The sequence below is a fragment of the Lentinula edodes genome, assembly GCF_021015755.1.
Source record: "Lentinula edodes strain Le(Bin) 0899 ss11 chromosome Unknown C8R40scaffold_6, whole genome shotgun sequence".
NCBI lineage: Eukaryota > Fungi > Basidiomycota > Agaricomycetes > Agaricales > Omphalotaceae > Lentinula > Lentinula edodes.
In genome coordinates this window covers 990552-1017783 of record NW_025764312.1, presented here as the reverse complement: position 1 = coordinate 1017783, position 27232 = coordinate 990552, and the positions used below count along the sequence as shown (strand labels likewise).

Genomic DNA, 27232 nt, shown 5'->3' with positions numbered 1-27232 from the left:
GGCGACTGATATAGATAGCCCACAACTATCTTCTCAATTTTCTCTGATTGTCTCCATCTTCAAATGTTACTTCAAGCGCTGTACTATCGAAATTATGGCATTGCTTGTACCGCTTGTATATGTAGTGGCACACGGTTACCGGCGGGCTCAATCACAATGGGTGCCATGTCAGGCAGAAGCTGTGCCACATGGTCATATATTAACAGCAAACTACAGCTAAACTCCCGGATTTACCACGTACTCTCTTGCATATTTTAACAACAAACCTACAACTAAACTAGTTGTATCCTCCCGGATTTACCACGTACTCTTTTGCAAAACCATGGACGGACTTGCGCTTTCTGAAAAGGCCATCGGCCACCATGATGACAGTCCACGGGTAAATCTTCGCCCTATAACTGCTCTGGCCACAGGACGTTATGAAAAATGCACATAGTGAGCGTCAATTTGGCAGATTTTTTTTGATATTCCCGCCTTACAACTTTTCAGTGCAACTCCCCGTAGTGTGGTTCTTGTTCCCGGCTTCCAAAACCCAATGTATGTTACCCTGCCCTCCAGTTCTTTGTCGAATTCACTAACCATCATTGATAGACCACATTACCTACCGCCTCAATGGACTGCACACATTCATCCTGAAGGTCAACTTTATTTTCATCGGAACTCGGCCCTTCGGGTCACGACAGACGCGCATATCTATACTCCGGAGATCCTGGACAACGTACTTTTCTGGGTCAAACTCATAGAAGCCATTCTCGAAGAAAAGAATATCCCGATCTTGCCGACCATCGAGCTCTTCATCCTGATTGAAGAAACCGGTTGCGCGTACTACTTCATCGACCATGCATCACGATCTCAATTCTGGTTGGACTCAATACAGAGTGAGGACTTGGGAATTCCAGATGTTGTATCTCCATCTCATCTCAGTGAGTTTTTTCTCTTCCACTCAATGTGATGAAATCTGATGTCCCCTTTTGCAAGGTCTTTACCTTGAATACCTCTATTGGACGCACATCGAGCACTTTCCCATGCATCTTGGTGGCCTTCCTGTCAAAGTCGTGGAGGATCTTCTATGCGTGCTGTCACACGGCTTGACAGGTATGCCCTTTGAGATTTGGTTCACCGATTACACCTTTAGACGCGTTTTCCCGTTTGTTTTAGATCAAATGACATCGCAAACATCCACTTTCTTCTACACTCAGAAGGAATGTGCTCAGTTCATTAAAATCCTCAAATTAGCTCGAGAGAATACCGCCGATGGACATCAAGTTTGTGTCATCGGTAAGTTCTTCGGATAACCTTACACCTTGCCTTACTGATCTGCGCTTTTACAGCAAGGCTTTGGAGACAAGTTTGTGAGCCATTCGGCTGTTTGATTTTGACGTCTTTTCTGATTTTGAACTCAGGTGACAACAGATTCGTAACACACTATGGGCAGGAGACCAGTCGGCTTGGCCGAGATCAAGCTATCTTATATGATCCTCCCCAATCCTCAAGCCGGATCTCAGCTGTAGCACGATTCATTACGTTCACCATGTCCGATGCATATCTGGCTAAACTCAACGACCTGTTCGTCGACCGATTGGTGTACTTTAGTCAATGGCAGCCTTTCATTAGGCGGTGTCTACAAGGCTGGAGAAGATCCTTCTGGAGTGTGAGCAGTCATCAGCGTGTCTCCGATGATAAGTACTTATCGGAATCTCGTCTCCTTTCTTTCAGGCGTTTGCGATCATAATGTGCGCTTTACCAAATAGCAACTTGTTTCATTACTTACAGCTATACAACAGGCTTCATGGATTCCTGTTCTTTGTCCCATGCGAGCCCCTGTTGGCCATCGCCTCTGCTTCCCTCGCTTGCACGAGTTTGTTCACTTCGGTGGTATTGGTACATCGTTATGATCGACTGGAAACTGACGATGCTTGTGCGCACGATGTTGTAAGCTGGACTCATTTTTACACTCCTCCACTCACTGACTGAATCATTTCAGCATGAGCATCTCACCGCTCTCTATTCAACGAAATACGGTTTCCAATTCGTAGCCTTGTCATATGCAATACCAAGTTCTCTCCAGCTATGGGCTCTCATCTTCCTTGCCCTCAATGCTATGGTGGTCCTCAGCGGCATGGTTGGAACATGTTGTGCTGTTGGTTCTGGGCTGTTTGTGGCCGTCGTATTGATTTGGTTCTTGCAAACCACCTCGGAAAGCTCACTGAATTTCATCCCGCAAGCTCTTCGAAGGGAAAAACTCGAACATGATATGGTTTGAAGGATCATAAACTATCTTTTTATTTGGAAGTACTGTTCCTTCTGGAAATTTGGACAATATTTTGTCAATGTGATTGGATAGTGGGTTTTTCTCGTTTTCTATGAGGAGTCTTCAAAGTAACCGTCTGTAATTTTAGCCGTTGTATCTACAATGTACTGGTCGTTTCTCTTACAGTATTGTATCATAGACAGGCACGTATATCCAAACAAGGGGAATGAGTGTAAGATGGATTGTTGTGTATATATCTCAGACGAGACATTATGCATCAGCGTTTCAGCCTCGAGAAACTAATTGTGAAATCGGGCCCTAAAGTGCGCTAATTAGGAGCTTCCGGGGTCCTGATAAATTGGCCGTTTCGAGCATCTCCTGGGTTTATCGTTTGTCTATGTTCTCTACATTTCAGCTATATGTACTTCACCCAGTGCATAGAGTAAATAAGTGCTCCTGTTGGTCGTTGCTTCGACACACCACTCTCGGATCCAACCTACCAGCTCGGCAAGTTCCGGTAACTTTCTCGATGTTTTCGATTCCTACTCGCATCCGTTTTCAACCATAACGCATCGAAGGAGGTCGAAGGTCCCTACTCTTGCAAAATGACAAGTTTAAAAGTTGCACGCCGCTGCACCCTAGATCCTTCACTGGCAAGAGACCAGGTCATTGCCGAGGGTTCGCTAGCTCCTTGAGCCAGCTGACCACTACTTGCCCCTGCCCTTGATTTATAAAAAGTATCGTGAATGACATCTCCAATTATCATTTTTCTCCCATTAAAATGACTCTGAACCTTGAAGGATTTCCTTTGCCTACTCTGGACCATCTAGGAGTGTCGTCTATATCACCAAGCGATCATATTGACGCGAAAGCGATTGCCTCAGATTGGTTCAACCAGTTTGCAACGTGCTTAAAGGACAACGATGTCGAAGGGACGCTCGGCTTATTCAACAATGAATCGTACTGGCGCGATATCTTAGCCTTTACCTGGGACTTCCGTACCTTCATCGGTACCAACAACATCAAACAGTTTCTTAAAGATCGTTTATCGATTTCTCAACCAAAGGCATTCAAACTCCGTGACGAATTGCTTGGGGTCCAACAACCTTATCCTGATCTCATATGGATATCATTCATGTTCGACTTCGAAGTTGGAGATACAGGGATCGCATCTGGTATTGGACGTCTAGTTCCTCAAATCGACGGTAGCTGGAAGGCGAACTGCATTTTCACTAATCTCGAAGATTTGAAGGGATTTCCAGAGAAAGTCGGCTCTTTACGCAATCTAGAGCCGAATCATGGATTGTGGGAGGCTTTGAGACGGCGTGAAACTGCATTTGAGGACAAGGAACCTACTGCTTTGATCATAGGAGGTGGTCAAGGTGGTATGGAAATCGCCGCTAGACTGAAGATGCTTGATGTGTCAGCCTTGGTAGTGGAAAAGAACGCCCGAATCGGAGACAGCTGGCGTAATCGGTATAAGGCATTGTGCCTTCACGATCCTGTCTGTAAGTCCTTCGTTCATAATGGACTAATGTTGCTCTCATGTTTTGTTTTAGGGTATGACCACATGCCATACCTTCCGTACGCAATTAGTTGCTCAGGAAATGCACCCTCGTTCTGAAATATCTCCAATCAGCTTTCCACCTAACTGGCCAGCATATTCACCTGCTGCAAAAGTATGTCCTACTTATGTCTCAAGAGTCCCTCTTATCACTGATTTCACAAGCTTGCTGGGTGGTTGGAATACTACGCCGAGGCAATGGAACTCAACGTTTGGACCTCATGTGAAGTTACGAAAGCTGACCGGGACGAAGCCAATGACAGTTGGGCTGTTACTGTACACTTTTCTGATGGAAGGGATCATAACTTCAAGGGCATTAAACATCTCATCTTTGCCACTGGCCTCAACGGCAACCAGCCGAATGTCCCTTCATATCCTGGCATGGTAAGGCCTATTCTTACCGAGTTTAAGTTGCTGATATCAGGTTCAAGGATTCTTTCAAAGGCCAAATCCTTCATTCGAGCCAACATAATTTGGCTTCCGATCATTTAGGAAAGCGAGTCGTGGTCATCGGGGCGTGCACATCTGGTATAGTTGAATGAGTAACTGTTGGTGACGAACCACACTTATGCCAATTCAGGCCATGACATTGCCTCTGATTACTACCTCAACGGAATTGGTAAGTTATATATGATCGATACCCAAGCACTGTCCTTCATGCGTGCCCTTCAGATGTTACGATGTACCAACGCAGTTCCACATACATCATGAGCACAAAAGCTGGATGGGAGGTTCTTTTCTCGAGTACGTCGCTCATTATATTCTGATTAGCCACTTAGTAAAGTCGCTCACGATGTCCTTCAGATCTCTATTCTGAAGGTGCTTTGCCTACAGATCTTGCTGACAGAGTCAATGCGTCATTCCCTTTGGGCTTTATGATGAACGGGTTCGCGCAGCGAGCGACTGAAGCAATTGCGGAGAAAGACAAGTGTGTTTTCTATTTCTCCACAATGTTTTTCTGAAGAGACGAGCTTCGTGTAGGGAAATCCTCGACGGTCTCCGCAAACGTGGTTTCAAGTTGAACACAGGTATAAATGGTACAGGGTTCGGAATGTTAGGTGAGTCGCAAGTTTTCCATCTCCTTCGAAGAAATCGCCTAATTGAATGAGCTTGAAGCTTGGAGCAAGGCTTCAGGCTATTATCTAGGTTCGCGGAAATTCTTTTGTGCCGCATAAAACAATATAACGGCCTTGATAGATGTCGGGGCTAGCCAAATGATCATAGATGGAAAGATTAAATTGAAGAACGATAGTTTGTTGCAGTCGTTCACAGAAACGGGGCTCAAGTTTAAAGATGATAGTGAGATCCCTGCAGATGTTGTAATCTTTGCAACTGGGTGAGTTATGTCTAGTCTGCTCTGTATATTTATTTGAACGTACCTTTCTAGATTTGGAGATGCACGCAATCTCATTCGCAAAATTTGTGGCGACGATGTTGCGACCAAATGCAGTCCCGTGTGGGGTCTTACCGACGAGGGAGAGATTCGTGGATCATGGAAAGATATGGGTATTCCCGGCCTATGGTATGCCATGGGTATGATGATTTTCATTTTCATCCTCTATCCAGTCAGCGTACTCATATGGAGGATAGGGAATTTGGCTATGGATCGGTTCCATTCAAAACATCTCGCCCTTCGTAAGTTCCCCCCCTCGCCCTATGAGTATATTTGTGGATGCTGATTGTCTTCCCCCGCAGAGATCAAGGCAATGGAAGAGAAGAAATTTGGTCCTCGTTACTCTCGAGTCGGATAGTGAAGCCATTGGTTAGAATCAGAGCTTATCAGTAGAGGTATTAGGCCATGACATCGATAATACTGAACTATCTCTGATTTCATGTATCATACCTCAAACCTATCATATTACCTTACTCAGTCTATCATACTACTTTGCTCAAACTTTTCTGTTTAAAATGTGGAAAGTCTATTACGATTATAACGATGTTTGGTAAGACATATCGCAAGGATGAGTCGATTTCCTCTTGGCATCTACGCAGAGAAAAGGGTACAATAGGGCACAATGCCATGTTTGTCAAATTGAATCCCAAGCACGAATGTGGGATTTTTCTTGCAGCGTTTGAGAGGGAACTTCATGATTTCACCCTAGCCTAGGCTCAATCCCTTCAGAATATTTGCCCGTCATAAACGCACATTTTTGCCTCGCAGTGTAAATGTATAGGATGGCGCTGTAGCTGTGGGAACATCCGCCTCGTGTTTTCCATTTACAGTAGCAGAGTACCTTGTGGACGTGCGCCATCATGCATTTTTCTGCGATCAGACTGATGTTCAAAACTCGACGCTCAGCCCTAAACCTCCATGAACCTCCTCCAGAGAATCATCCAGCTCTTCCGGAAACTCTATAACAGTCAACCAGCGCAATTGGCTCTTAGATCCGTCCTTGCTCTTTACACATTCCTTGTGCGCCAGGGCAGAAAACGGACTTTGAAGAAGAGAAAGCTCAGCGCGCGCCCTGACTTTGATGAAAAGAATGTTGCCAGTGAACCACCTCCTTCATCCATACCCGCAATCTCTGCCACGATATGTGCTAGCCGTACGCCTGCCAAGGATACCTTATACCCTTACCCATTCAGCGGTACCAATGCCTCAGTGTCATCGCAGGATGTCAGTGCTTCTTCTGTGCACACCGACGTGAATACACAACGGTCTTACCGGCGGTCGCTGGGTATTTCTCATCCCCATCAAACGAGACATTTGGATCCCAGGAGTCGCTCGAATCCTCACATAGATATTCCGGCAATTTCTGGACAACACGCTCATCTCAGTGGGTCGGCTCCGCGCCTATCTTCACGACCTAATAGTGCTTATGGAGGCTCCCGTCCTACTAGTTTCCATGGTCAATTATCTGTATCTCGACCTATCAGTCCTTATACAAGTAGGCATGGTTCTGGGTCTGAAATTTCACTTCCTAGTATCACCATCGATCGGGGTCCTGACGAGGCCGGATTTGATACAGTCCCCATGCAAACGTCCCCCATCCAGGAAGAAGTTCCGTTCACAATATCTGAAACTAGCGAGCTGAAACGACTTTCAGAAGTACATGAGAGATTTCACCCCATACCACCCGAAAATCATCCTCGATATGAACGGTCAATTTATGTGTGAGATGCTTCTTCCCTGAGTCCTCAAGTCTAACCATGACACGACAATATCTTTCAGTCCAGATGAAAGTGCAACTTATATCCTTGAACCAATGACAACGTCCTTTGAACTGTACGCCGACCAAAGTGTGGATAATCTTATTCTTCTCATGTTGGAGGTGACAGCGGAAAAGCAATCCCAATGGGATGGGAAAAGATGATTCATCCGGAGGGCGCTTGTTACTACGTCTATCAAAACGGGGTGAGTCTCACTAAACTATTTTGTATCACTATTGATTGACTGTGCGAAGAGGTACTACACAGATGCTAATATCATGGATAGTCTTACCAAGGATCGTATCATGGTCTGCATAAGCGACTTCGACGATTTTATACGTTCTCGTGGTATTCAATTATCATCGCGGGCGAACACCGTTCTCAACCTACGGATAGACGAAGGCAGGACAGATAAATATACTTGTGAATATTACATTGCGAATCACGCCACTCGCTCTGTCTTTTGGTTGGATACCGTCGATGCCGATTCTTTCTCTGTTTGGTGGGAAGTAAAAGGAGTGACTTCCTCAACCCATATCGGTAAGATCTTTTCCCTAGCTCAATGCTTGACCTTACGCATTTCTATAGAACACGCTGTTGCCTCACTATACTGGTATCATTGTCATCTGTATCCACACTCCTACAATCTCAGCGTTGAGGCGGTGGATGAATTGCGTGATATTCTTTTGCACTGTATCGGTGGTCGGTTCTTAATCCTCTCTCATCACGGAGCCTGTCGTCAACTTGCTTTCTTCACAGATACAATCACCTCTTCTACTAGTACTGTCCCATATAATATATCCGATTTGAAAGATATGATGCTCCTCCTGAATAATATACGCAGTGAGCTAGCTGGATCTGCTCACAATATCTCAATCTCTTATCTCTGTTCTATCAGAGAACCCTGCTACTGGTGGTGGTGTCTCTGCATATAGTACGTATCTTCATGTATCCACCGAGTACGCAAGATACTCATGTAATCTGCAGGCCGCATAATGTACATATTCAGTGAGTACGACTTTGAATCTTTGAATCACGTCGTGACACACTCCCCAAGCGCGATTACGATTTCTTCACTTTTACGGCGAACCCGGTGCTCGGCTTGATCGCGATCAGTCGGTCCATTATAAGGCCCACCATCACCACCGTCGTCCTTGGTGGATGAGAAGTTTGTCTCCCGCCCTATTTTCGGTACCAGATTTGTATTATGGAATACTGTCAAATCTGTGGGTGGATGGCCTTGTTCACGAAGCTGCATGGGCCGATTTCGTTGGAAAGATGAACGAAGAATGGCAGCAACTCATCCTCTTCGTGTGTCTTCCTTCAGGTCCGTTGCGATACTCAAAACCCATCTCTCATTTTTTCTACTAGAATACTGTGCTCCTGAATGCGAATGTTGCATTCCTGGCTATTCAATCCATAGACAATTCAAGCGACTCACCTGGTCGTTCGCCAGCTCAGATCGCAAGTTTTTTGTCTATTGTTGCCAGTTTTGGGAGCATCATCCTTGGCCTCGTACTTGCGCGCAAGCATAGAGCTAAAGCCAAAGACACTGCTGAAGATGCTGTACGTTTCACATCTAATCAGACATGCGGCCAAAACCTAATCATTGATAATCAGGCGAAATTTCTCAACTCATGGGAGCGCAATCGGCTTGGAGTAGCGTCACTTGCTATCCTATACAGTGTGCCATACGCCCTGTTACTATGGGGGTACGTACGCGCAGCCACCTTTCATAGTCGCCTTTGTGTATACTGATTCTATCACGGTCCCTGTCAACAGTGTGCTTTGTTTCCTTGTCGCCTTCTCCTTTATGTGCTATAGCAACTCTGATGCTCTAGTCCTATCCATCATGAGCAGTTCGTGGTTTGTCGTCGCCATCCTCGTTTTTTGGTGTGTCACAGCCCTCGCCTCATGGGATCGCCGTTCAAACGATCAACCATCATTCTGGTCGTACGTCCATGAGCTATTGTCCTACCTGTTGTTTGGCCTGTGGTGGCTCATCGACGGAGCTGTCATAATGGTGAAGCAAGGTTGGCAGTTTTTACATACCCGACCGACAGCGGTCCAAGAAGCAGAGCAGCGACCAATCGAGTTGCAAAATGTTCGGAAGGGTTCAATGGGGACGGTAGTCGAGTTGTGGAGAAAATCGTCTCTTTTCAGCGGAACCGACAGGAAAAATACTAGTGACACTCAAGCAACTGCTGTGGAAGTATAACATCCAATCTTCAATTTATTTTTATGTGTACCTGCTATGTAGTTCACTTGTGTATCTGCTTATGGGACTCTGTGTATCTATGAGTAATCCCCCCTTCCTTTCCTTCTTTCAACTTCCTTCCTCCCCCCGATGACGAAGAATTGCTCTGGGCCTTTTGGTGCTGTAAGCGCTGTGGATATTAAGAACAGAGAAGACTACAAATCTTCTTCCCCCGTTCTCTACGTCCATTTTCACTTAATGTCGTCATTTATTCGGGGGCTTGTGCCTAACGGCTCTCCGTATAAAGGCTGGAGAGAATTGCAGTCGATGATTGTTTCTGCTTACAATACATATTAGCATCAGGGCATGAGATACTCAAGCAACTGCTCTCACACTGGCAGTACAAATGAAAGCAAATAATCGCTAGCAGCATTGATATTTGAGGGTTCTTATATTCGCGTACCATGATACAATTATTTGACAATCCCATCTCTCAATCTACATTGCCGGGCTTCAATATCTTGTCCGTCTTCCACCCCATCTTTGTCTACTTCCTCCTCCTCCACCGTCCCGGGCTCCACCACCTCGACTCCAGGTATCATACCCTCTGTCCCCACCGCCACTTCTCTCCCTTTCCCCGCCTCCACTGTACCATTCATCTGAGCCTGGACCTGCGCCCGTACCCGATCCATATATTGCCTCTTCTTGAGGTGGTAAAGGGCCATTCACACGAATGGAATTTGTGCCACTTGCAGAACCGAAGCCAGAATCCCCAATTCCTGGGATACTGTAGTCATCATCTCCACCGGATCCACTATAGCCACCAGCGAAACCTCTGTCGCCACTGTCATACCCATTTTGGTTAGACAAATTGCCATTGCTATACGATGCGCCTGTTCCACCATTGTCGTTGATTCCCCCTTCGTACCCGTCGTCCCAACCGCCTGCTGTTCCGGCCCCACCAAACCCAGGCACTGCCATATCTTCATCCTCCCAACCTCCATCTGCGCCATCTACAGCAGCGGGAGGTTTCTCTCCGAAAGCGCTAAACACTGCATCACTATCTCCAGGACGTTCTCTGGACCAGAACCTGGTTGTGTGGTCGTTGGAGGCGGAGACGAGCAGATGCCCCAGAGGGTGAAAAGCGAGAGACCAGACGTTGGAATCATGCGCTTCAGCAAGGGTGGCGCGAGGTAATGCTGTAGGTGTCGGTGGAAGTGTCAGATGAGCAGGGAGGTCGGAGAGCTTGGATTTTGCAGTAGGAGGTGGGATAAATGGTGTCGAGGAAGAGGATTCTTCGGAGGAGAGGTCCCAATGAATGATAGAACCTTCTGAACCACCAGATACGAGGATTGGATGTACTGGATGCCACGCAACAGCTAGTGTGAAATAAAATATTAGACATATGATCACGACTCGATGGGAGATGTGCAAACTCACAGCACACCTCTTTTTTGTGACCCTTGAGTACCCGGTACTCTTTCATCGCCCGGATGTCGAATACACGAACTGTTTGGTCACGAGAAGCGCTGGCTACAAGGTTACCGTTAGGAGACCATGCCAATGCTTGGATGGTGTTTTTATGTTGGTGACTGAAAGCCAACATCAACGACGAGACCTTACATAAGAGCGAAGGTAACCGTACAGAGTGCTCAGAACGGTGCCCGTTCGAGGATCCCAAAATTTGATTTGATTGTCTTTACTTCCTGAGACAAGAAGGCCTTTACTTGGATGCCATTGTACACATTTTACGTCCCATCCGTGACCTGGAGCGGTTAACGGTATAAATCTCGAGAAGATTCTTCCAATAGGTAGGAAGAGCACACCTGTCAATACACTTTCTACCCTGCTCTCCTGGAATGACCAAATTCTAACACTCGAATCATCACTTGCAGTCGCAAATCTTCGGTCATCTGGACTGAAACTAATCCCTCTGATAGCTTCTCGCGAATTGGAGCCCTGCCAGGCAGTAAGGTTGTTCATGTTGGGCTCGAAGTACTTGATGACGCCTGTCTTGTCCGCAGACGCGAGATACGCGCCTGAATGAGTAAATGCAAGCGTACAAATAGCTGTATCGTGCGCTTGGAGAATCGTCTCAAAGTTAAACGTTAGCCCATTCCACAGTGTGAATTCGCCAGAAGTTGAGCCAGTGAGGATTCTTCGGCCTTCTGGGGTCCACTATTTGAGGCGCAGATTTGTGAGCAAAACGTAGAGAAAGTCAGACGGTACGATTCAGACATACTGTGACGACATTCACTGGACACCGTATTTTGTTCGTCGAAGTATGAACAAATTTCGTACACAAGGAGGTTGAAGCATTTTCTGGATATGCTTTTGGGGGTAAAAGCTGGATTCATGTTGGATTACAGCAGAAAAACGAACGGTGATGTACGTACATTAATGATTGAAGGAGGACAAGGTCTCATCTGATGGGTATATAGTGGATTTGGACGCAGTTTCCGTAGCTAACAAGAGAATTAGTGTTTACAGCGAATGGCTTGACCGAACCGAAGCACGAACCATAGCCCATCTACCCATCCCACCATTAAAGTCCACAGTCCGCCTCGGCCTCGTTTTTTTAACAAGCTTTCCGTCCATGAACTGCCTCGCATGAGCGAGTTCCTGCTCTTGCGCCCTAGCATCATCTACAGGCGGAGGCTGAGGTGGATCCAGATATTTCTTCGGAGTCCATTCAATGTGCGGTATTGAGTGTTCTTGTGGGAGTACTTTTGTCGGTAACAAGATAGGCAACGACTGTAGCTCTGTTTTCGGCATATTATGGTATGATAAGGTTTCAGGTATTCACAGTATCATTTGTAAGAACAGACAAAAAATCGCAAAAAATGAAATTCGACTGGGGAATGTGGAATACTGGGATCTGACTGGGATGGTGGATTAAAAAGGAAGGCGCGTCAAAGTTCACACCCTTCCAGTTTAGGATCAGCGGAACAGCTTTGACCACTGTCGACTCTACAGTCTCTACTCCTCTTATACAATTATAATGAATGCCAACTGCATTCTGATACGACTCATTTGATATTCAAAATTCGCCACCAAGGTCTTCATCATCCAGATCACCCTCCTGGATTTCCTTTGCCAACTCTTTCTCTCGTTCCCGTGCTCCTTCCGCGTCCGCAAGTTCTTTTCGGTGAGCATTTAGAGGATAACGCATAGCCTACGGATTATGATCAGCAACAAATTGACGATACAATACTACCCGGAAGCCCACCTTGACACTCTGGTTGTGTAGTTCTAAACAATAACCAATTCGCCTGGAAAATGTCTCTGCAACATCGGCACCGTACCCTCTCTTGACACCACCGGCACCACCACAAGCCATCCACCCTTTCTCATGGACCAACCGACCGTCAATGACACCATCGCGGATGGATTTTCCGACAATGTACTCGGCGTCTTCCTCCGAATCCAGGTGCAGTTTTACGCAGATATCTTTAAGTGAGATGAGCGAGTACGAGAGCGAAAGTCGACGAATACCGGTTTTGATCACGTTTTGTCGTAGTCGAGTGATCAGAGTGTGTGTTTTGTCGGCTTGGAATAGGGCAGCATGTTTGAGAACTGTTTGTTGGAATTGTGAAAGGGAACCTGTACGGACAGCTGGAAAGGGAAAAAAGGTCAACATATGAGATGCGGACGGTCGAGATAACTCCGCACCTTTCACAATCTCGAAATATCCCTTCAGCGGTTTCTCCAATACAGGATGTCTAAAGATACTCCGATCTGGAATATCACCCATCAACAATTCTACGACCACAAAAAGCTTGTGTACAGCTTGGTAAAAGCCAGGTGCTACAGTTGCTGGAGGAGCGCGACGGATGGCTTGTTGCAGATTCGTATGGGCATCGCTGTAGTTGAGCTGCACGGTCTTTATCCGGCCAAGGTAATAGTGGTACCGCGCATATTGTGGATTACCAGCGGATACGGGGAACGTCGTTTTAGATACTAACTTGTCAGCTTGATCGTACAAACTGTAAGCTAAGTATGAGCGAAGCAGACGGTTGATCAAAGAAGCTTGGGTATCATCGTCGTGTCTGAGGGCTGCAGTTCGTTGTGCGGCCAAGAACATTCTAAGGGATAAAAGATATCAGTTGAGAGTAGTATCATCTCTGATAATTACTCACGGACGAGCCTCTGATATATCACCAGCTAACTCAAAAGCGCGTTCAACAGCAAACCAGACCTTGGCGGCGATAGAGTCCAGGCTTCTGCGATTTAGAGCTTGCATCTTCTTGACCGTCTCGACCGAAAGTTCCTTCGCTTTCGAAACGCCTTCCGTTGACTTGAGCAGCTGATTGATGATAAGCAGACGCAGGTAAATGTCGACTTCTGGAACAGGCTCGGGGGTTACTGGTGCGGCGGGTTTGGCGGTTGTCGCGGAAGTGGGGGCAGAATCGACTTGCATTTCGACATCTTCAGACGTTGTAGGAAGCCACGAGACAAGGGTGGATTTTGTTGTCGATTCTACGGGGAAATGGTATATCCTGCACTTACTTGGATTCAATAACCGAAAATGTACCTTTGGGGTATGCTTCCTCTATAGCATTACGGATGATCGTTTCATCTAATCTCTTCACCAGTGTCGTCAGTGTTCTAAGCACCCTATGAGTGAACCTAGGCTCCAATGTCGAAACAGCCCTGTCGATGAGCACAAAGTTGCTCTTGATCTCAGCCAACGGTGTGGGAGGCTCCTTCTTCACTTCCTCCTCTTTATTTTCCTGCTTCTTCTCGTCTTTCTTCTCGTCCTTGTCTGTGGATTTCATTTCGACGTTGGATGTTGGAGATCTGACAGAGAAACTGAAGGTTTATACATGAGACGCGCGTCGTGACGCGTATACCGTAGCCCTAACCCTAACTCAGACCAATCACCTTCTCCTCATCCCTTCATTGAATTTGATGTCTAAACCATCTTTATTCCGAACGATTTGGCGTAATCTTTGGCACCCAGTATGTGATTTCACCTTTTTGTATATTTCATGCTCGCTTTACCAAAACCTCAGACTGGTTTTGTTGGCAGAGATTTAGAAGGTTCGCGTCTGTTCTTTCGTTCCTCAGGGTTCCGTGACTCCTCTTCTCGCAGGAAACTCCTATTATGAAAAGTCGAATCCACTGAAAAGCGCAGGTAAGGTTATCCCTCACCAAGATTTCTAGTCTAGGTTTTGAATAAAAACAGGCTATGCGAGATCCAAACGTTCGATGAAATATAGAAACCCAGATGATATGTGGAAGTACATAGGCGGCTCGAACAGGCTACCTAGTGCGTTCAGGCATACTCTCCCATTACTGCCACTCATTTGATCAATCACAGTTCAATGGTCTGCCTGGTTAGCTCACACACGCCCTAATCCACCGTCTATCCAAGTGCGTGCCTGAATGTCACTTCCTCATATTCTTCCGTTCTAATCGATACAACGTGATACAGGAGCTTCAGATGGACCTCATAAGGCAACGACGCGTTCAACACAACGCTGCACTTATAGAAGCCAGTTTTCAACAAGAACGAGCCCAGCTTCGAATACAGGATGGGGTTTTTTCGGAAATACTTTCGACTTCTTCCGATCTTCAACCAAGCCATGTTCAAGATATATCATCAATATCCGCTAGCGATTCTGCTTCATCACCTTCCATGCCTTCTGTGCCTGAAGCACCACCTGTATCCCCACCAGAATCAACATCCAATACGGACCCAGGAACTAGTCCAGGCGTTCAACGGCTAGGGAGTTCCTTACCCAAGACCGGTTCGGACGAGTATCAACCTGAGTCTTGGACACCAAAACTTCGAATCAGACAAGGGTAGCAGTCATTGACAGAATGCTTGTCAGTAGTTTATTTAAGAACATAATCTGTTTAAAAATCCTCCCCGAATATGCCATTATCCTAACGTACACAGCAGTACAACATGATTCAAAAGTACGATACAGGGTATATACATATCTCCTTCACCTCAAAAGTCAAATAAAAACCAGACCTCGAAATGCTACACATGTACATGTGCGTGTTTGTCTGCTTCGTGCAACATACAGACCAGCGTAAAACCAATCTCGCCAATGTCCACTATTCGATCTCGTTCAAGCTCAAGATAAGCTGGTCGTTTTGGACCAAACAACCCCCTGGATTTTCGAGGATAGAATCTCCCTACTTCCTTCTTGTCATCCAGTTTTAGCCTAAACTGGATTTCGAAGAATAATGAGCAAAGGACACTGATATTAGTCACGAAAGGAAATCTTTCTTACATCAACCCATGTATATGCACAACCGCTCGACGCGATGAATCTACGCTTCTTTCTTCATTTATTTAATCCTTAGTATCAGCAAACTGGCCTTGTGATGAACGGATTTAGAAAAACGCACCCGTATCCATGTTGTTGCAAATACTCTGACATATTCCGCTCTTCCTCCATCCCTCGCAGACGCACCTTCGGTATGCGCTCACTAAACGTGTAAAAATCCATTTCGCCGACCCTCTCGACTCTCTGATGATGGAGGATGGGCCCTTCACCTGATTTGGGTTTGGGTCTCCCGCTCATTATCAGAATCGAATCATTTATCGTCATCACCTCGTCCATTGTGACCACATCAACTATCGTGGTATTCGCTGTAAACTCTTTGAGAGGTAGTTCTGTGTAGACCTTTATTGCGACCCGTCCGTCTGGGTTCAGTGTAAACTCGGTATTATAGGGATCTTTCATTGTTTGTGAAAAGTGAAGCATTGACGACGAACCCATAGGGTCAAAAAGGTGGTAGATCGTCTGTTGTAGAAATACAATGATGACGTGAACGACGAGAAGAGGATATGAGCCAAGTTATGGATGTGAGCAAGTTTTGATGACTGGAATAAAGCTAGAGCTATCTACGAACCTTTTACTACCTTTTGGGAATGGTCTAGATGGGAATTGTCGATTGTATTTACATTCCTTTCTTTCTTTTCAGCGTTCTGTCAGTCGGAAATTAGAATTCATCTTCTGCACCGCTCCTGACCTGCCGCAACGTAATTCTCAATTGTTGGCCTTGGGTTCCAGGGTCGACATTTGTAGAGAACCGTAGTTAGCGACATTGCGGGATGAGCTGGACAGGTGATCAGAAAAACCAAGAGCAATTTCATTCCAGAAAATCTTCAAGCTTCTGAAAGCTTTTCATTTTGAATCATCATCGTCACTCAACGTTTTCTATAAATCTCAACCTGATCTGAACGATGTATGTATACATTGAGAGAGAGAAATGGACTGAAAAACAGAAAGAGAGAAATATTAAGTTATGTAATTGAATCGAGACAGATATGCAACGCAACGAACAAAATGAACTCGGGAAAAAAATGTGTGAACTATGGTACGTAGGTTAGTAAATCTGCAAGTCGTATACTGAAGAAGAGAAACAATATGTGAATAGCAACAGGTGAACTGAACGATACGATAGAAACAGAGGAACATGGTGATGCAAGTTGGTGAAATTGATCTAGAGATAACACCCTTTGTATGGAGAGCCACCAACAACAAAACAGAAATAACAGTTACAAGATTTTGAGTTCCAATACCCTTACCGAAAATACCTTACTTAACACCAGTAACACTTTGATTGAATGTCGATTCACCCATATAGACACGTCGTCTGATTTTGTTCATTTAATGGTCGTTGGTGGAGGATCCGATTCCGGTCGATGAAGTTGTGGCCTTTCAGACACATCGGTGGACATCGAATGAGCTCTTGACGCAGAGCCATCTTTTCTCACCACAGACGTCGGTAAGTCTGGATAATTAGCATCCGTGATGCCACCTGATTCATCGCTGCTTGCGCTTGTCGGACTCGCATAGCTCGTATGCCCCCCAATCACCTGCTCACGTTCCACCGAATGCTTTCGACTCTGTTCCTCCTCCATAGCTTTTAATTCTTGTTCCTTATCCACCTCCTTATCCTTCTCGTCCTTCAAAATTTCACCTTCCACGCTATTGGCACCTAATCCACCAAAATAAGATTGTATAGGTGGGAAGTACCCTTGCCCCAGTGTAACGTTGTCAAAGTACCCCCCGGGCTCTGTACCACCCCTGCTTCCCATTTCTGCGCCAACGCTTCCCGGAAGACCTGGGCTGTGTTGAGGATGGAAGAAAAATCCTCCCGGCGAACCTTGAACGACGTGCACGGGTGCACCAACAGCGGGATTAATGTATGGATTCGGACCTGCACCTGGCCGACCCCAAAATGTTCCCGGAGACATCGCTAGTCCAGGAGAAAAAGGGGTGAGTTGATGATGAGCGAGTGGATGCGGGTGCCCAAAAGACGGGCGGTGGCCTGGAATAGGGGGTTGGAAGTATGGATTGACGAAAGAGGAACGAGAGGCTTTATGTCCCTCTGTGGTTGAAGACGATGACGAGGATTGATCGTTGACATCCTCGGATTGAGATTCCCCGTGAAATACTTCCTGCCCGGATGAATTTGGAGGATGGTACGAGTAGGTTGGGGTGATAACATCGGACATGCGACTCATTAATGGATGGTGGCCCGAATCGGACATCCGGGGCACCTCCATATGAGGCGACGGGAGAGGCATTGGTGGAAGAAACGTAAACGGAGGCATGGAAGGAGTTATTGGTGGAAGACCGTGAGGTGTCATCGGAACGGCGTGCGGGTGGTGCAACGGTGACATGCCTGAGTAATATGGCGACATGGGGACACCCATAGGTGACATGTTGTGCACGGGAAGGGAAAAAGAAGCGGGTGGTATGCTGATTGTCCCAGGATGATGAGGATGCGAGTGATGGGATGTTGTTGAGGGTGGCTTGGGAGGGGATTGTGATTGACCCTGCGGGGATTTCGATGTTGAGTGCTCAGATGAAGGAGAGGTTCGGGATGAGTTTGAAGTTGCTACTGAAGTCGAAGGCTTGACCGATTCTGAACTTGAACCCGATTGTGACGAACAATCGCTTATATGAGTCGACATTAAGGAGTTTGTGGATCGGTCTACTTCAGATAATAGAGGAGGCCGTGAAGGATGCCCCGGGTGCTCAACCTTTTGTGCGCTTGGCTGGGGTTGATGAATGTGAGAATGTGTGTGATGAGGGTGTGGAATCGACATTTGTAGCTGCGGTGGAAAAACATCATATGGTGAACTGGGTGCAGAGACAGGTCCGTAATCAAGCATATACCCAGAGGGCATCACAATATAATTCGAATTTTTTCCAGAAAGCTGAAAAGGAGAGGACGATGCTTGAAGGGCGGAAAGAGCAGGGGAAGCGGGAGTTGTCATTGGTTGAGTAGACTGAGAGAATTTGTCGAAATGCACTTTGAGCACACGACCGTTGTACTCATACCTAAATAAAACATTAACCCCGTGGACGTTGGTTAAGACAATCGAAGCTTACCCGTTGAACATCTTTACGGCACGTTCGGAGTCGTAGTCGTTTGCAAATACAACGGTACCAAATCCTCGTGAGCGACCATCTTGTCCAAGAGCGACATCCGCTCGTACTATAGTTCCTGCTTGCCGGAACAAATCCTTCAAATCCTGCCATTGACAATGAAAAGGGAGCTGCAAGGAGAACGCAGTCAGTATACTCATAGGATGATTGCCGGTCAACATGAAATCAAAGAAGGTGGGTTTACACAGGAATGTCCGTAAGTTACTCCACGAAACAATTCACTCACATTCCCAACGAAGAGATTCCGGCCGGCATTGCCTGACGACGAGCTTGGCCTGTCGAACCCGAACAAATTGTAGTCAAAATCAGTAAAGCCACCCAATGACGAACTCGGAACTTGAGGCGAAGCAAAGGTGCCAGGAGATGAGACGGTACTAAAAGGAGTGGGATTTGGGTTGAGACTGTCGAAATCTGGGGGCAGTCGGTCAGGCCGGACTTCTAATATTCGCGTTTGCCATGAGTAGCCATTAAACATATCGATAGCTCGACCAGCGTCTTCCGCCGTTGCAAGAAGGACTGTGCCATGGCCTCTGGACCGATTGTCAGGACCCAGCGATACATCTGCACGGAGTACGGTCCCCGCCTTCCTGAATAGATCCTTGAGATCCTGCCATCGCACTCGGTATGGGAGCTGAGGTAGCCTTAGCGGAGATGATGATCAATAGGGACATTATACGACGCACATTTCCTACAAACAGCTGTGTCCGGGTGTCCTTGAGAGGGCCAGCTCTTCCGTCCGGTGATGAACGAGAAGATGTGGCCATTAGGATGACTGCTTCTATATCATCGTTCGTCGGAGGCGCAAGCGGAATAGGAGAAGCGGTAGAAACAGACGGAGACCTGGAATCCTGTGAAACAAAGGATTTCAGTGTATGCCACTGATTACAAGCGGAAAACTTACACGAAAATCCATTACCAAAAGATAGGAAGCCCTATCAGGGCGACAGATACAAGAAAACGATGTCCGGTTGGAGAAAGAGCGGTGTGGCAGAAAAGAGATGTCGGAGAAGAAAAGAGAAATGAACAAGCGAGCACCCGATTGTGGAGACAAAACTCAGCCACGGGTCAAATGTGTAGCTCCACATTCGAGAATCTCTTTTTCAATTTGACTTCTGATCGCCATCATTGGCCTTCGACCTTGCTCAACGTCCACGACGTTCTGCTCGACCTTTGGCTCATTGAAGCCGATATTGACCAGCATGCATTGTGAATCCCTTCTTGAGTCCATTGGGCTATTAGTTTTATTCTAATCTGACGTCATTTGCATAGGAAACTCCCGAGATGATATAAAATTTGCTTGTTACATTAATTTTTTTCCAACTGGTTGGGGCTGGTAACTGGTTGGCAGCCTCGTTTTTGTTCTATGTAATTGACAGTAATGTACTTTCATTGAGTCGGACATTGACTATGTTTTGGCGAGTTTCAGCGAATTTCTCCAATTTCACCGGCGGTACACCTAATTAGAATCATCATCCTCGGACCGAGTACATATACGTTTCGATCATTAGGCCGAGGCCAAGTCTAGACCAAGTTGCATGATCTTGCGACCTGCATGGGAGAACCACTGGGAGAACTCTGGAGAACTCCGAAAAGTTACTCAACCTCTCAAACTCATGGGTTCAAATATTTTCGATGATGTCTATTCCGTGAATGAAATCACTTCGGGTTATAGATCAAACAAGCATCATATGTATATAATATTCTTCCCAGCATGTGTCCTTTCAAAGACCCGCTAGTTTCTTGAGTGTAGAGAACTCATCCTTTCCAGTTGCTCTACACAGAGCATGGAATTTTGAGGTAGAGTCGTTGAGTAGGACCTGCGGCCTGCAGAAATGTTGTCAGAATTTCTCATCACACTCCGCTATACATAAACCATCTTACTTTTCAAATTCCACGATACGTCCTTGATCTAATAACATGATCTGTACAAACGAGCAAGAATTAGCCAAACTCCACTCCAAGAGAATCTGTACTTACCCTGTCGTAATCAATGACTGTTCTTAGTCGGTGAGCGATAGTAAGAATGGTGCTATCAGCGAATTCTCTGTGGAAAAGATTTTAACAAAAGAATCTTAAAAGATCAGATAACTCACTGTCTTATAGTCTTGCCGATCAGCTCATCCGTGGCATAATCGACACTAGCAGTTGCCTTGAAGGAGTGAACTTTGATCAGCGAGGGTTGAAATAAAAGTATATTATCATTATCCTACCTCGTCCATGACTAAAACTTTCGACCGTTTTAATATTGCACGCGCCATGCATAGTAACTGTTTCTCTCTAAAGTCATCACTATTAGCTTAGTTACAGGGGAGAAGGAGGTGTTAAAGCGAACCCCGTTGAGAAATTTTCACCACCTTCTGACACGGCAGAATCAAGGTTTCTAAAGATGTTGGCGTTCACAGTGGCTACGTCCTCATCGGGAATATCAGAGGCTGGGATTAAATGAACACGGCGCAAAGCTTCGAACTGTAATGGAAAAAGAGATGAAAATTTAGTTCAATACCAGTGGCAGTAAAGTGGATGGAAACTTACAATTTCTACATCTTCATATTCATCAAATACATCCAATGTTGAGCGTAATGTGCCGGAGAGAATAGTTGGATCCTCTGCGTAAAGTATAAGCGAATCAAGGTCTTGGATATACTTATCGATGCAAAAACCTACGAGGAATGATGGTGAGTTTGGACCGAAGGTCTGTAAGTCCAACGTTTGCAATGTCAATGTCATCCACTAATATCCGTCCCTCGGTTGCTTCGACGAATCGGAAAAACGACAACGCCAAGGTACTCTTCCCACTCCCTGTCCGACCAAGAATTCCGACCTTTTCTCCAGGACGAATATCAAAGTTTAGCTTGTGCAAAACATTGGGTAATTCAGGCTATATGATATAAACATTCGTAAGAGGTAGAATAAAATGGGAATGGAATGTGCGTACAGCATAGCGTATCACCAGATCTTCACACTTGATCGCACCGGTAGCGGGCCACGACGCAGGAGGACGGGGTTCGATAAACTCGGGTGCTTCACGTTTTAATTCGGAAAATTCTTTAACACGCTCAAGGGCCACCTGGAAAAAGGATGCTAAACGTTGATTGGACAGCGCTACAGTTGATATAACTTACCATAGATTGCTCCAATCCAACAAATCTTCGAACCTGTGAAACCAATGTAAATCAAAAGAGCAAACTTGGGGCCCCAATTCTCACCATGAAGAGTAAATCGTTCGTGACTGTATTCGCAAACGCAATGGAGAATCCGGCAAAGGAAGCGCTGATGGCAGGGTTGAAAACAGCGATGCAAGCAATCGCTCCCAGAATACACGAAGACAAAACGTTGAACCTGATGGACAACCACCTGTTGACTGTAGAACAATATCAGATCAGCGTGCACAAAAGACAGACTCAGGAGACGTACCGCCCCACATCCAATAGTACGGGTTGGCATTCTGCATGGATCGTTAGGAGCGAAAGAGAATGAGACCTGGTATTGAGCTCACAGTGTCCAAACAACGGAGCATGTCCCGAAGGAACTTTGATGACGCCCCAAAAGCACGAATGATAGTCGCTCCAGCAATGGTTTCCCCATTGATCGAGTAAAGTGGCGACCTGGTGACAGAATCTGTTCAAAGGTTAGAGTTAAGATTCTGTGTCAGAACCTATTCTTCAAAGCACCTAATCTCCTCATATCGCGGGATGTTTGACCGTATACTTTCGCAACTGGAACATTATCATACATATGTCAGCCGAAACTGCTATCATAATGCTCTACTCACCATTCCAATACACGACACCTAGAATTAATGCAGCAAACACAAACGGGGGTCCTCCAACGACACTGACACTAATCAATGTAGCGACTGCCGATAGGGCATATTGTATCGAACGTCCAAAATTGTCGGAAAGATTGCTATCAATGCCTTCGAAATCTTTACCAAAACGGTTCAGCAGCCGCCCACGAGATATGGTATCGTGAAATCTCATATTTGCGAAGAGCACGGTCTCCAAAAGTCCTGATAGGAAATCTTAGAACAAACGTTTATGGGTCAGTAGTATAAACGAACGTTTGTATAGAACGGTAGAGGCGTGGATGGACCCGCTGTCTAAAAAGGATATAGTAAGCTTGGATAATTTGGAGAAGAATGGAACATACAAAGCACAATCCAGCGGGTGGTGGTGATGATTAAACCTAAAAATCGCACAACTCGGTAAATGGTTGTTCGAGACGAACAAAAAAAAACAAACCTAAAAATGTGACCTAGGAAGATCGTTTAGTTCGAACAGAGACCAGTCCACAACACTTACTAAGGCATAGATACCGATATAATAAGTCGGACTTTTTTGATGGTCTCCGTCAGAAATTGAACCAGACCATACTCTATAGAGTAGAGTGGTCAGAAGTAATAAGGAAAAGAAGGAAACACACTTGCTTCAGCCATCCGTTTTCTGCCACAGGGCTAAGTGCTGCAATGATATAGGCTACTGCAAATAGGATCCAATACCAATACGATCCACATGCACGAACGTAAGTAAGCCAAACAGTTTTACTGACACGCCCGACAGCTCTCATTTCTTCTTCAACCAATTTCCTCGCAGGTTTTTTGTCCATTTTTACTGTCGCAGGGGTAGGAGCGATAGTTGTCGTCTCAGAACTTGGATCACTGTCAGAACTTTGCGAACTTGGGACGGGGATTTCCTCGATGGCTTGTTCCTCCTTTTCGTCACCTGTCTCATTGATTGTTGACTGCATCAGGGTATGGATAACACCAGATGTTTGGAATGCTTCCCGAGTGCCCTCGAATTGAACGCGTCCGTTATCAAGTGCGACGATGTAGTTGGCACTAGGTGCGCAGAGTTGGACATGGTGTGAGACCAGGATAACAGTACGACCTTTCATGAGTTCTCCTTTGAGACACTCGTGGTAGAGATGATGTGCAGTATGGGCGTCAACTTTCAAAAAAAAGGTTGTGAGCGGGATTCATATGAGGAAAAAAAGATGGAACATACCAGCAGAGAGAACATCATCAAGCAACAGTATGGATGCCCGAGAGTAGACTGCACGGGCCAGGGAGACTGCAACATTATCATGAGTAACGTCTAAATAGGGGAAAGTCGCCGCAGCAGACCTCGAGCTTTTTGACCTCCAGACAGGTTAACCTGATGTCCAATGGCCATGGTAAGCGGGTGCATTGTGAAAAACAGAAAGGGACTGACGCCACGTTCTCCGATCTCTGACTCATCTCCATCCTCTAAGATATCCATATCTGTCACTAAAGCGCAAACCTACACATACTCACGAATTGCTGATAAGTAGTAAAATATAACATACCTCCAAAGTCTTGCGATAGCGTTCCTCATTGTAAGGCAAATTGAACAAAATATTGTCTAGCGATAGTTAGCAACCATACCAACAAAATAACCAAAGCATACCTTTGATGGAAGCATTTCGGAGCCAAGCAGATTGGGGAACGTACGCGCATACCCCTTGGATAATCCAGTCTTCTCCTGTACCAATCGTATTGAACATTGTCATGATATTTGGCGGGGAGCGTGGGCAAAACATTTGACCAGTCAATATATCAGCTTCGCCCAACAAGGCTGTACGATGAATCAAGGTTTAGTGACGTTGGTCACATTGAACGAAGTAGAACGTACCAAGTAACAAAAGTGTCTTTCCAGACCCTAACTTCCCACACACAAGCGAGAGCTCCCCAGTGGGAAATCTCAAGTTCAAATCAATGAGAACGAATTTTTGCCTAGGTGTCGAGGCAACAGAAGGAGGTATGCTCGAGTCACCTCCACTTCTATCCTGTGGCCAGGTAACAGTGCAAGATCGGAAGGCGATATGTTGAGGTTGCTCGCTAAGAGGCGGCACTGGTGTGATTTCTGCAGTGTTGAGGTACTTTTCTATACGGCGCATGGAGACGAGACCCTACAGGAAGGTGCATTCAATTCATGAATCGAATCATATATCCAAATATAACCCTACTTGGAGCATGTTGATGAATGTTTCGGGAAGAGCGTTCAAAGCAAACTTGAGCTCGCTGAATACCATGATCTACTATATGCTAAGTTTAGTCTCACAAATACGATGCCCTTGGAACTCACGGAGGTAAAGGCAATTGAAGGAGTCAGATCCTCTCCTCTCACGACTGTAAAATGCCAGAACGACACCAATGTCACTAGAATCGGTGTGGCGTTCCTATATAATCAAGATGGTTGGCGTTCATCTTAAAAGACAATCCGCATAAGGAATCGTACCAGATAGCATTAAAGCAGGTCTGCCATAATTCAGGAGATGAGCATTAATTCTATGCCAGTGGTCGAAAGCATACCTCGATGATATAGTTGAGCCTTTGGTACCTGAGCTCCCTGTCCCGTATTTTCATCACACGAGCTTCAAAGCTTCGTTCCCAGGCCATAAATTTCAACATTCTGATGCCACCCAAGATCTTACACACAGATATCAGTACAAGGATAATTAGACAGAAAGAAAGGGGACCTCGTTCATCAAAGCAATACGTTCATCACGAGCCTTCATCAAATTATCTTGGGCGCCCACGACGACCTTTCCAGCAAAATGATTCAATGGTAAAAAGAGACATGTTACAGCCAGCCCAAAAAAGCAAGAGACACCTAATTCCACATCAATTTGGTTCTGGTCAGTTGTACATAAGGAAGTTCGAGAAAACTCACCAAGCAATCTGTACAAAAAAATCGTACCGACGACGAGCTCTATCGGCGAATCAACCAGAGCAAAAAAATGCCATGCAAATTCGCTGAGCCTGTCGGTATCCGTTGTCATGAGCGTCATAATCTGTGCCTTGCTTGTGAAATCATCGTCTTCGTCACTTTTATTTTCAGAGGCTTTTCGATCCTGGTCTTTATCTTTTTTTGGAGGTGTGGATGACACTGAGTCTTTACGAATGAGTGTTTTAGCAAATAGGATGGTGCTGAGTTGAATACGGAAACGAGTTTGCAAGGTGGTTGTTGATATTGACCAGAGTTGAGCAGAAGCTAAAAGGGAATGGATGTAAGGGCTCAAGTGTTGGGCATCAATATCTCTTGGAGCACGCACTAAAGAACCCTATTATGTTCGATAAGAACATTCCTACCACATACACCCATCCCCAGCCTCTGTCCTTCCTCTCTGGATCCATTTCCAAGTAGGCGATAAGCATACGACTGAACATTGCTGGCGCATAAAACAATATTGCCGACGCCACAGCAATCCAGAATTGAATAGCTATAATCCCCAGGTTGTACCTGAAGAGAGTGTATCCAACATTCCAACCCGATCCTATTCTCGGCCTCCAGGACCCAATCTTCAGTTTATAGCGTTGCATTGCTTTTTTCATTTCGAAATAATTGACCGTTGCGCGCATGTTCGCTGGAACGATAGGCAAATCTGCGATCTCAAGGCTTTCAGAGGTGTTTCCGAGCATAACAACCTTGGTTGAGTATGTAAAATAGAGGTAACCCCAGCATGAAGCACCATAGACACCAGTAACATTCTCCTTTTCCGTATTGGTCCTTGCAGAAACGGTCTTTTCGGAATAGATGGAGTCGTAAGGAAAGTGCAGTGATGGTCCGCGGGGTGTTGTAAACGCAATGAAGCAAGCCACGACGTACAGTGATACAGAGGCGTACCATATTCTGGTTGACTGTGAGATTGCCTCTTCAGAGTACTCGAAGGCAGTTAAGGGAGGTGTGTTTGGAAGTATCGCAGAAACACCAAGGGCAACAGAAGCGACGGTGAGTAACACAGTGAGATGAACAATGGACTGGGAGTTGAGCTCGACATTGTCCTGTCGGACAGAGCGTGCGGAGAGAATTGTAAGGTACGCCGCAAAGCAAATGTTGATCAGACGTTCTGCCAGTTCACCATGCCCGCCAGACACAGACAGGCCTAATTGCACTGATTGCAGAACCAAGATGACGACCAACAAAAAACATAATATGCCTTTTCTGATACGCAACTAGGGTATCATCGTTGAGCGCAAACTTTGCGTTTTCGAGTAAGAAAAGACTTTCCAAAACGCACCTTTTTCCAAAAAATTTCCTCGTCAATTGGATATCCTTCCAAAAAGTCCTCAGTGGTGGTTACATCGAATGCATCTGGCAGTGACTGTTCGGACTCAGTGGCATTAACAGGCAAATGAATCTTCCCGTCTTTCTGACGGTTGATTACAAGATGAAACAGACTAGCAGCGATGAGTACTGCAAAAGCAAGAGCAATTTCTAGCTGGAATTTAGCCATGCTACTGCAACTCTAGCCACTTTGAGAGCGTGTAGTTATAGGAGAGAAAAAAAACCGTCTTGAGTCAATGACTGGCCAATATTTAATGATGAAGGGACCGAAAGCTCTTATCTATCTTCGTAGTAATTCAGAAAGAAGCCGTTAGTATGTAATTGGACATCTCCACATGCAGCTTTATCGGTATAGCGGTCCGCGAGGTTTGGCCCTTCATTCGACGAAGGCAGATTGTAGAACGCTCGATCTCTTATATTTCTGATGCAAATCCCAAGTATGATTGAACATTTTTTGTAAATGCCCAACGTCCCATGGTTAGGGTTAAGCCTGAAATAGTCAGAACAGAATTCCGAAGTACTCAGAGGAGTCCACACGTGATAGTGTCCTCTCATTTA

General features: G+C 45.7%; 9 protein-coding genes across 9 annotated transcripts; 4 read left to right on the top strand and 5 right to left on the bottom strand.

Moving 5' to 3' along the window:
- The first annotated feature begins 233 nt into the window (after positions 1–233).
- On the top strand, positions 234–2569 carry C8R40DRAFT_1091016 (uncharacterized protein). The gene is made up of 10 exons (XM_046227497.1): positions 234–435; positions 490–537; positions 592–923; positions 979–1095; positions 1159–1278; positions 1332–1352; positions 1404–1651; positions 1717–1733; positions 1785–1932; positions 1985–2569. The coding sequence occupies exons 1-10, from the start codon at positions 323–325 to the stop codon at positions 2261–2263; spliced, it is 1443 nt and encodes a 480-aa protein (XP_046089838.1). The 5' UTR covers positions 234–322; the 3' UTR covers positions 2264–2569.
- Positions 2570–2984: 415 nt separating this feature from the next.
- C8R40DRAFT_1091012 (uncharacterized protein) lies at positions 2985–5724 on the top strand. The gene is made up of 14 exons (XM_046227496.1): positions 2985–3759; positions 3811–3835; positions 3891–3930; positions 3981–4199; positions 4247–4343; positions 4396–4434; positions 4488–4559; positions 4620–4743; positions 4797–4873; positions 4932–4961; positions 5013–5151; positions 5203–5348; positions 5406–5450; positions 5511–5724. Exons 1-14 carry the CDS (start codon positions 3033–3035, stop codon positions 5564–5566), a joined length of 1836 nt encoding a protein of 611 aa, XP_046089837.1. The 5' UTR covers positions 2985–3032; the 3' UTR covers positions 5567–5724.
- Positions 5725–6658: 934 nt separating this feature from the next.
- On the top strand, positions 6659–9429 carry C8R40DRAFT_786655 (uncharacterized protein). The gene is made up of 12 exons (XM_046236213.1): positions 6659–6929; positions 6988–7041; positions 7095–7170; positions 7220–7505; positions 7554–7667; positions 7725–7808; positions 7864–7899; positions 7953–7973; positions 8023–8276; positions 8337–8531; positions 8586–8677; positions 8748–9429. The coding sequence occupies exons 1-12, from the start codon at positions 6790–6792 to the stop codon at positions 9181–9183; spliced, it is 1788 nt and encodes a 595-aa protein (XP_046089836.1). The 5' UTR covers positions 6659–6789; the 3' UTR covers positions 9184–9429.
- A 246-nt stretch (positions 9430–9675) lies between these two features.
- C8R40DRAFT_1037916 (WD40-repeat-containing domain protein) lies at positions 9676–11937 on the bottom strand (the record flags this gene model as incomplete). Its single annotated transcript, XM_046223709.1, has 7 exons — positions 9676–10541; positions 10603–10754; positions 10808–10928; positions 10989–11340; positions 11405–11509; positions 11559–11627; positions 11683–11937. 7 exons carry the CDS (start codon positions 11935–11937, stop codon positions 9676–9678), a joined length of 1920 nt encoding a protein of 639 aa, XP_046089835.1.
- A 140-nt stretch (positions 11938–12077) lies between these two features.
- Positions 12078–13993, bottom strand: C8R40DRAFT_1246902 (PCI domain-containing protein). The gene is made up of 5 exons (XM_046233640.1): positions 13697–13993; positions 13302–13641; positions 12835–13247; positions 12392–12777; positions 12078–12337 (listed from the first exon to the last, which is right to left on the bottom strand). The coding sequence occupies exons 1-5, from the start codon at positions 13938–13940 to the stop codon at positions 12203–12205; spliced, it is 1518 nt and encodes a 505-aa protein (XP_046089834.1). The 5' UTR covers positions 13941–13993; the 3' UTR covers positions 12078–12202.
- Positions 13994–14028: 35 nt separating this feature from the next.
- On the top strand, positions 14029–15063 carry C8R40DRAFT_785774 (uncharacterized protein). The gene is made up of 6 exons (XM_046236211.1): positions 14029–14124; positions 14178–14205; positions 14258–14299; positions 14351–14434; positions 14486–14538; positions 14600–15063. Exons 1-6 carry the CDS (start codon positions 14074–14076, stop codon positions 14972–14974), a joined length of 633 nt encoding a protein of 210 aa, XP_046089833.1. The 5' UTR covers positions 14029–14073; the 3' UTR covers positions 14975–15063.
- A 91-nt stretch (positions 15064–15154) lies between these two features.
- On the bottom strand, positions 15155–15866 carry C8R40DRAFT_1167465 (uncharacterized protein; the record flags this gene model as incomplete). The annotated part of the gene is made up of 3 exons (XM_046231018.1): positions 15155–15346; positions 15411–15462; positions 15529–15866. 3 exons carry the CDS (start codon positions 15864–15866, stop codon positions 15155–15157), a joined length of 582 nt encoding a protein of 193 aa, XP_046089832.1.
- A 2570-nt stretch (positions 15867–18436) lies between these two features.
- C8R40DRAFT_1009106 (uncharacterized protein) lies at positions 18437–19218 on the bottom strand (the record flags this gene model as incomplete). Its single annotated transcript, XM_046222835.1, has 3 exons — positions 18437–18479; positions 18531–18697; positions 18814–19218. Coding segments are annotated over 3 exons (615 nt in total), but the record flags the coding sequence as incomplete, so codon positions are not given.
- A 1005-nt stretch (positions 19219–20223) lies between these two features.
- On the bottom strand, positions 20224–27089 carry C8R40DRAFT_1090990 (ATP-binding cassette transporter). Its single transcript, XM_046227495.1, has 34 exons — positions 26628–27089; positions 25662–26562; positions 25280–25600; positions 25086–25219; positions 24919–25035; positions 24845–24864; positions 24692–24785; positions 24573–24641; positions 24239–24515; positions 24014–24181; positions 23913–23968; positions 23798–23866; positions 23710–23740; positions 23591–23656; positions 23014–23533; positions 22889–22961; positions 22829–22841; positions 22737–22772; positions 22648–22686; positions 22360–22596; positions 22259–22303; positions 22084–22205; positions 22002–22032; positions 21794–21948; positions 21710–21742; positions 21523–21654; positions 21252–21465; positions 21120–21193; positions 20920–21053; positions 20798–20864; positions 20681–20736; positions 20565–20631; positions 20469–20509; positions 20224–20411 (listed from the first exon to the last, which is right to left on the bottom strand). The coding sequence occupies exons 1-34, from the start codon at positions 26841–26843 to the stop codon at positions 20309–20311; spliced, it is 4731 nt and encodes a 1576-aa protein (XP_046089830.1). The 5' UTR covers positions 26844–27089; the 3' UTR covers positions 20224–20308.
- Between the last annotated feature and the right edge of the window lie 143 nt (positions 27090–27232).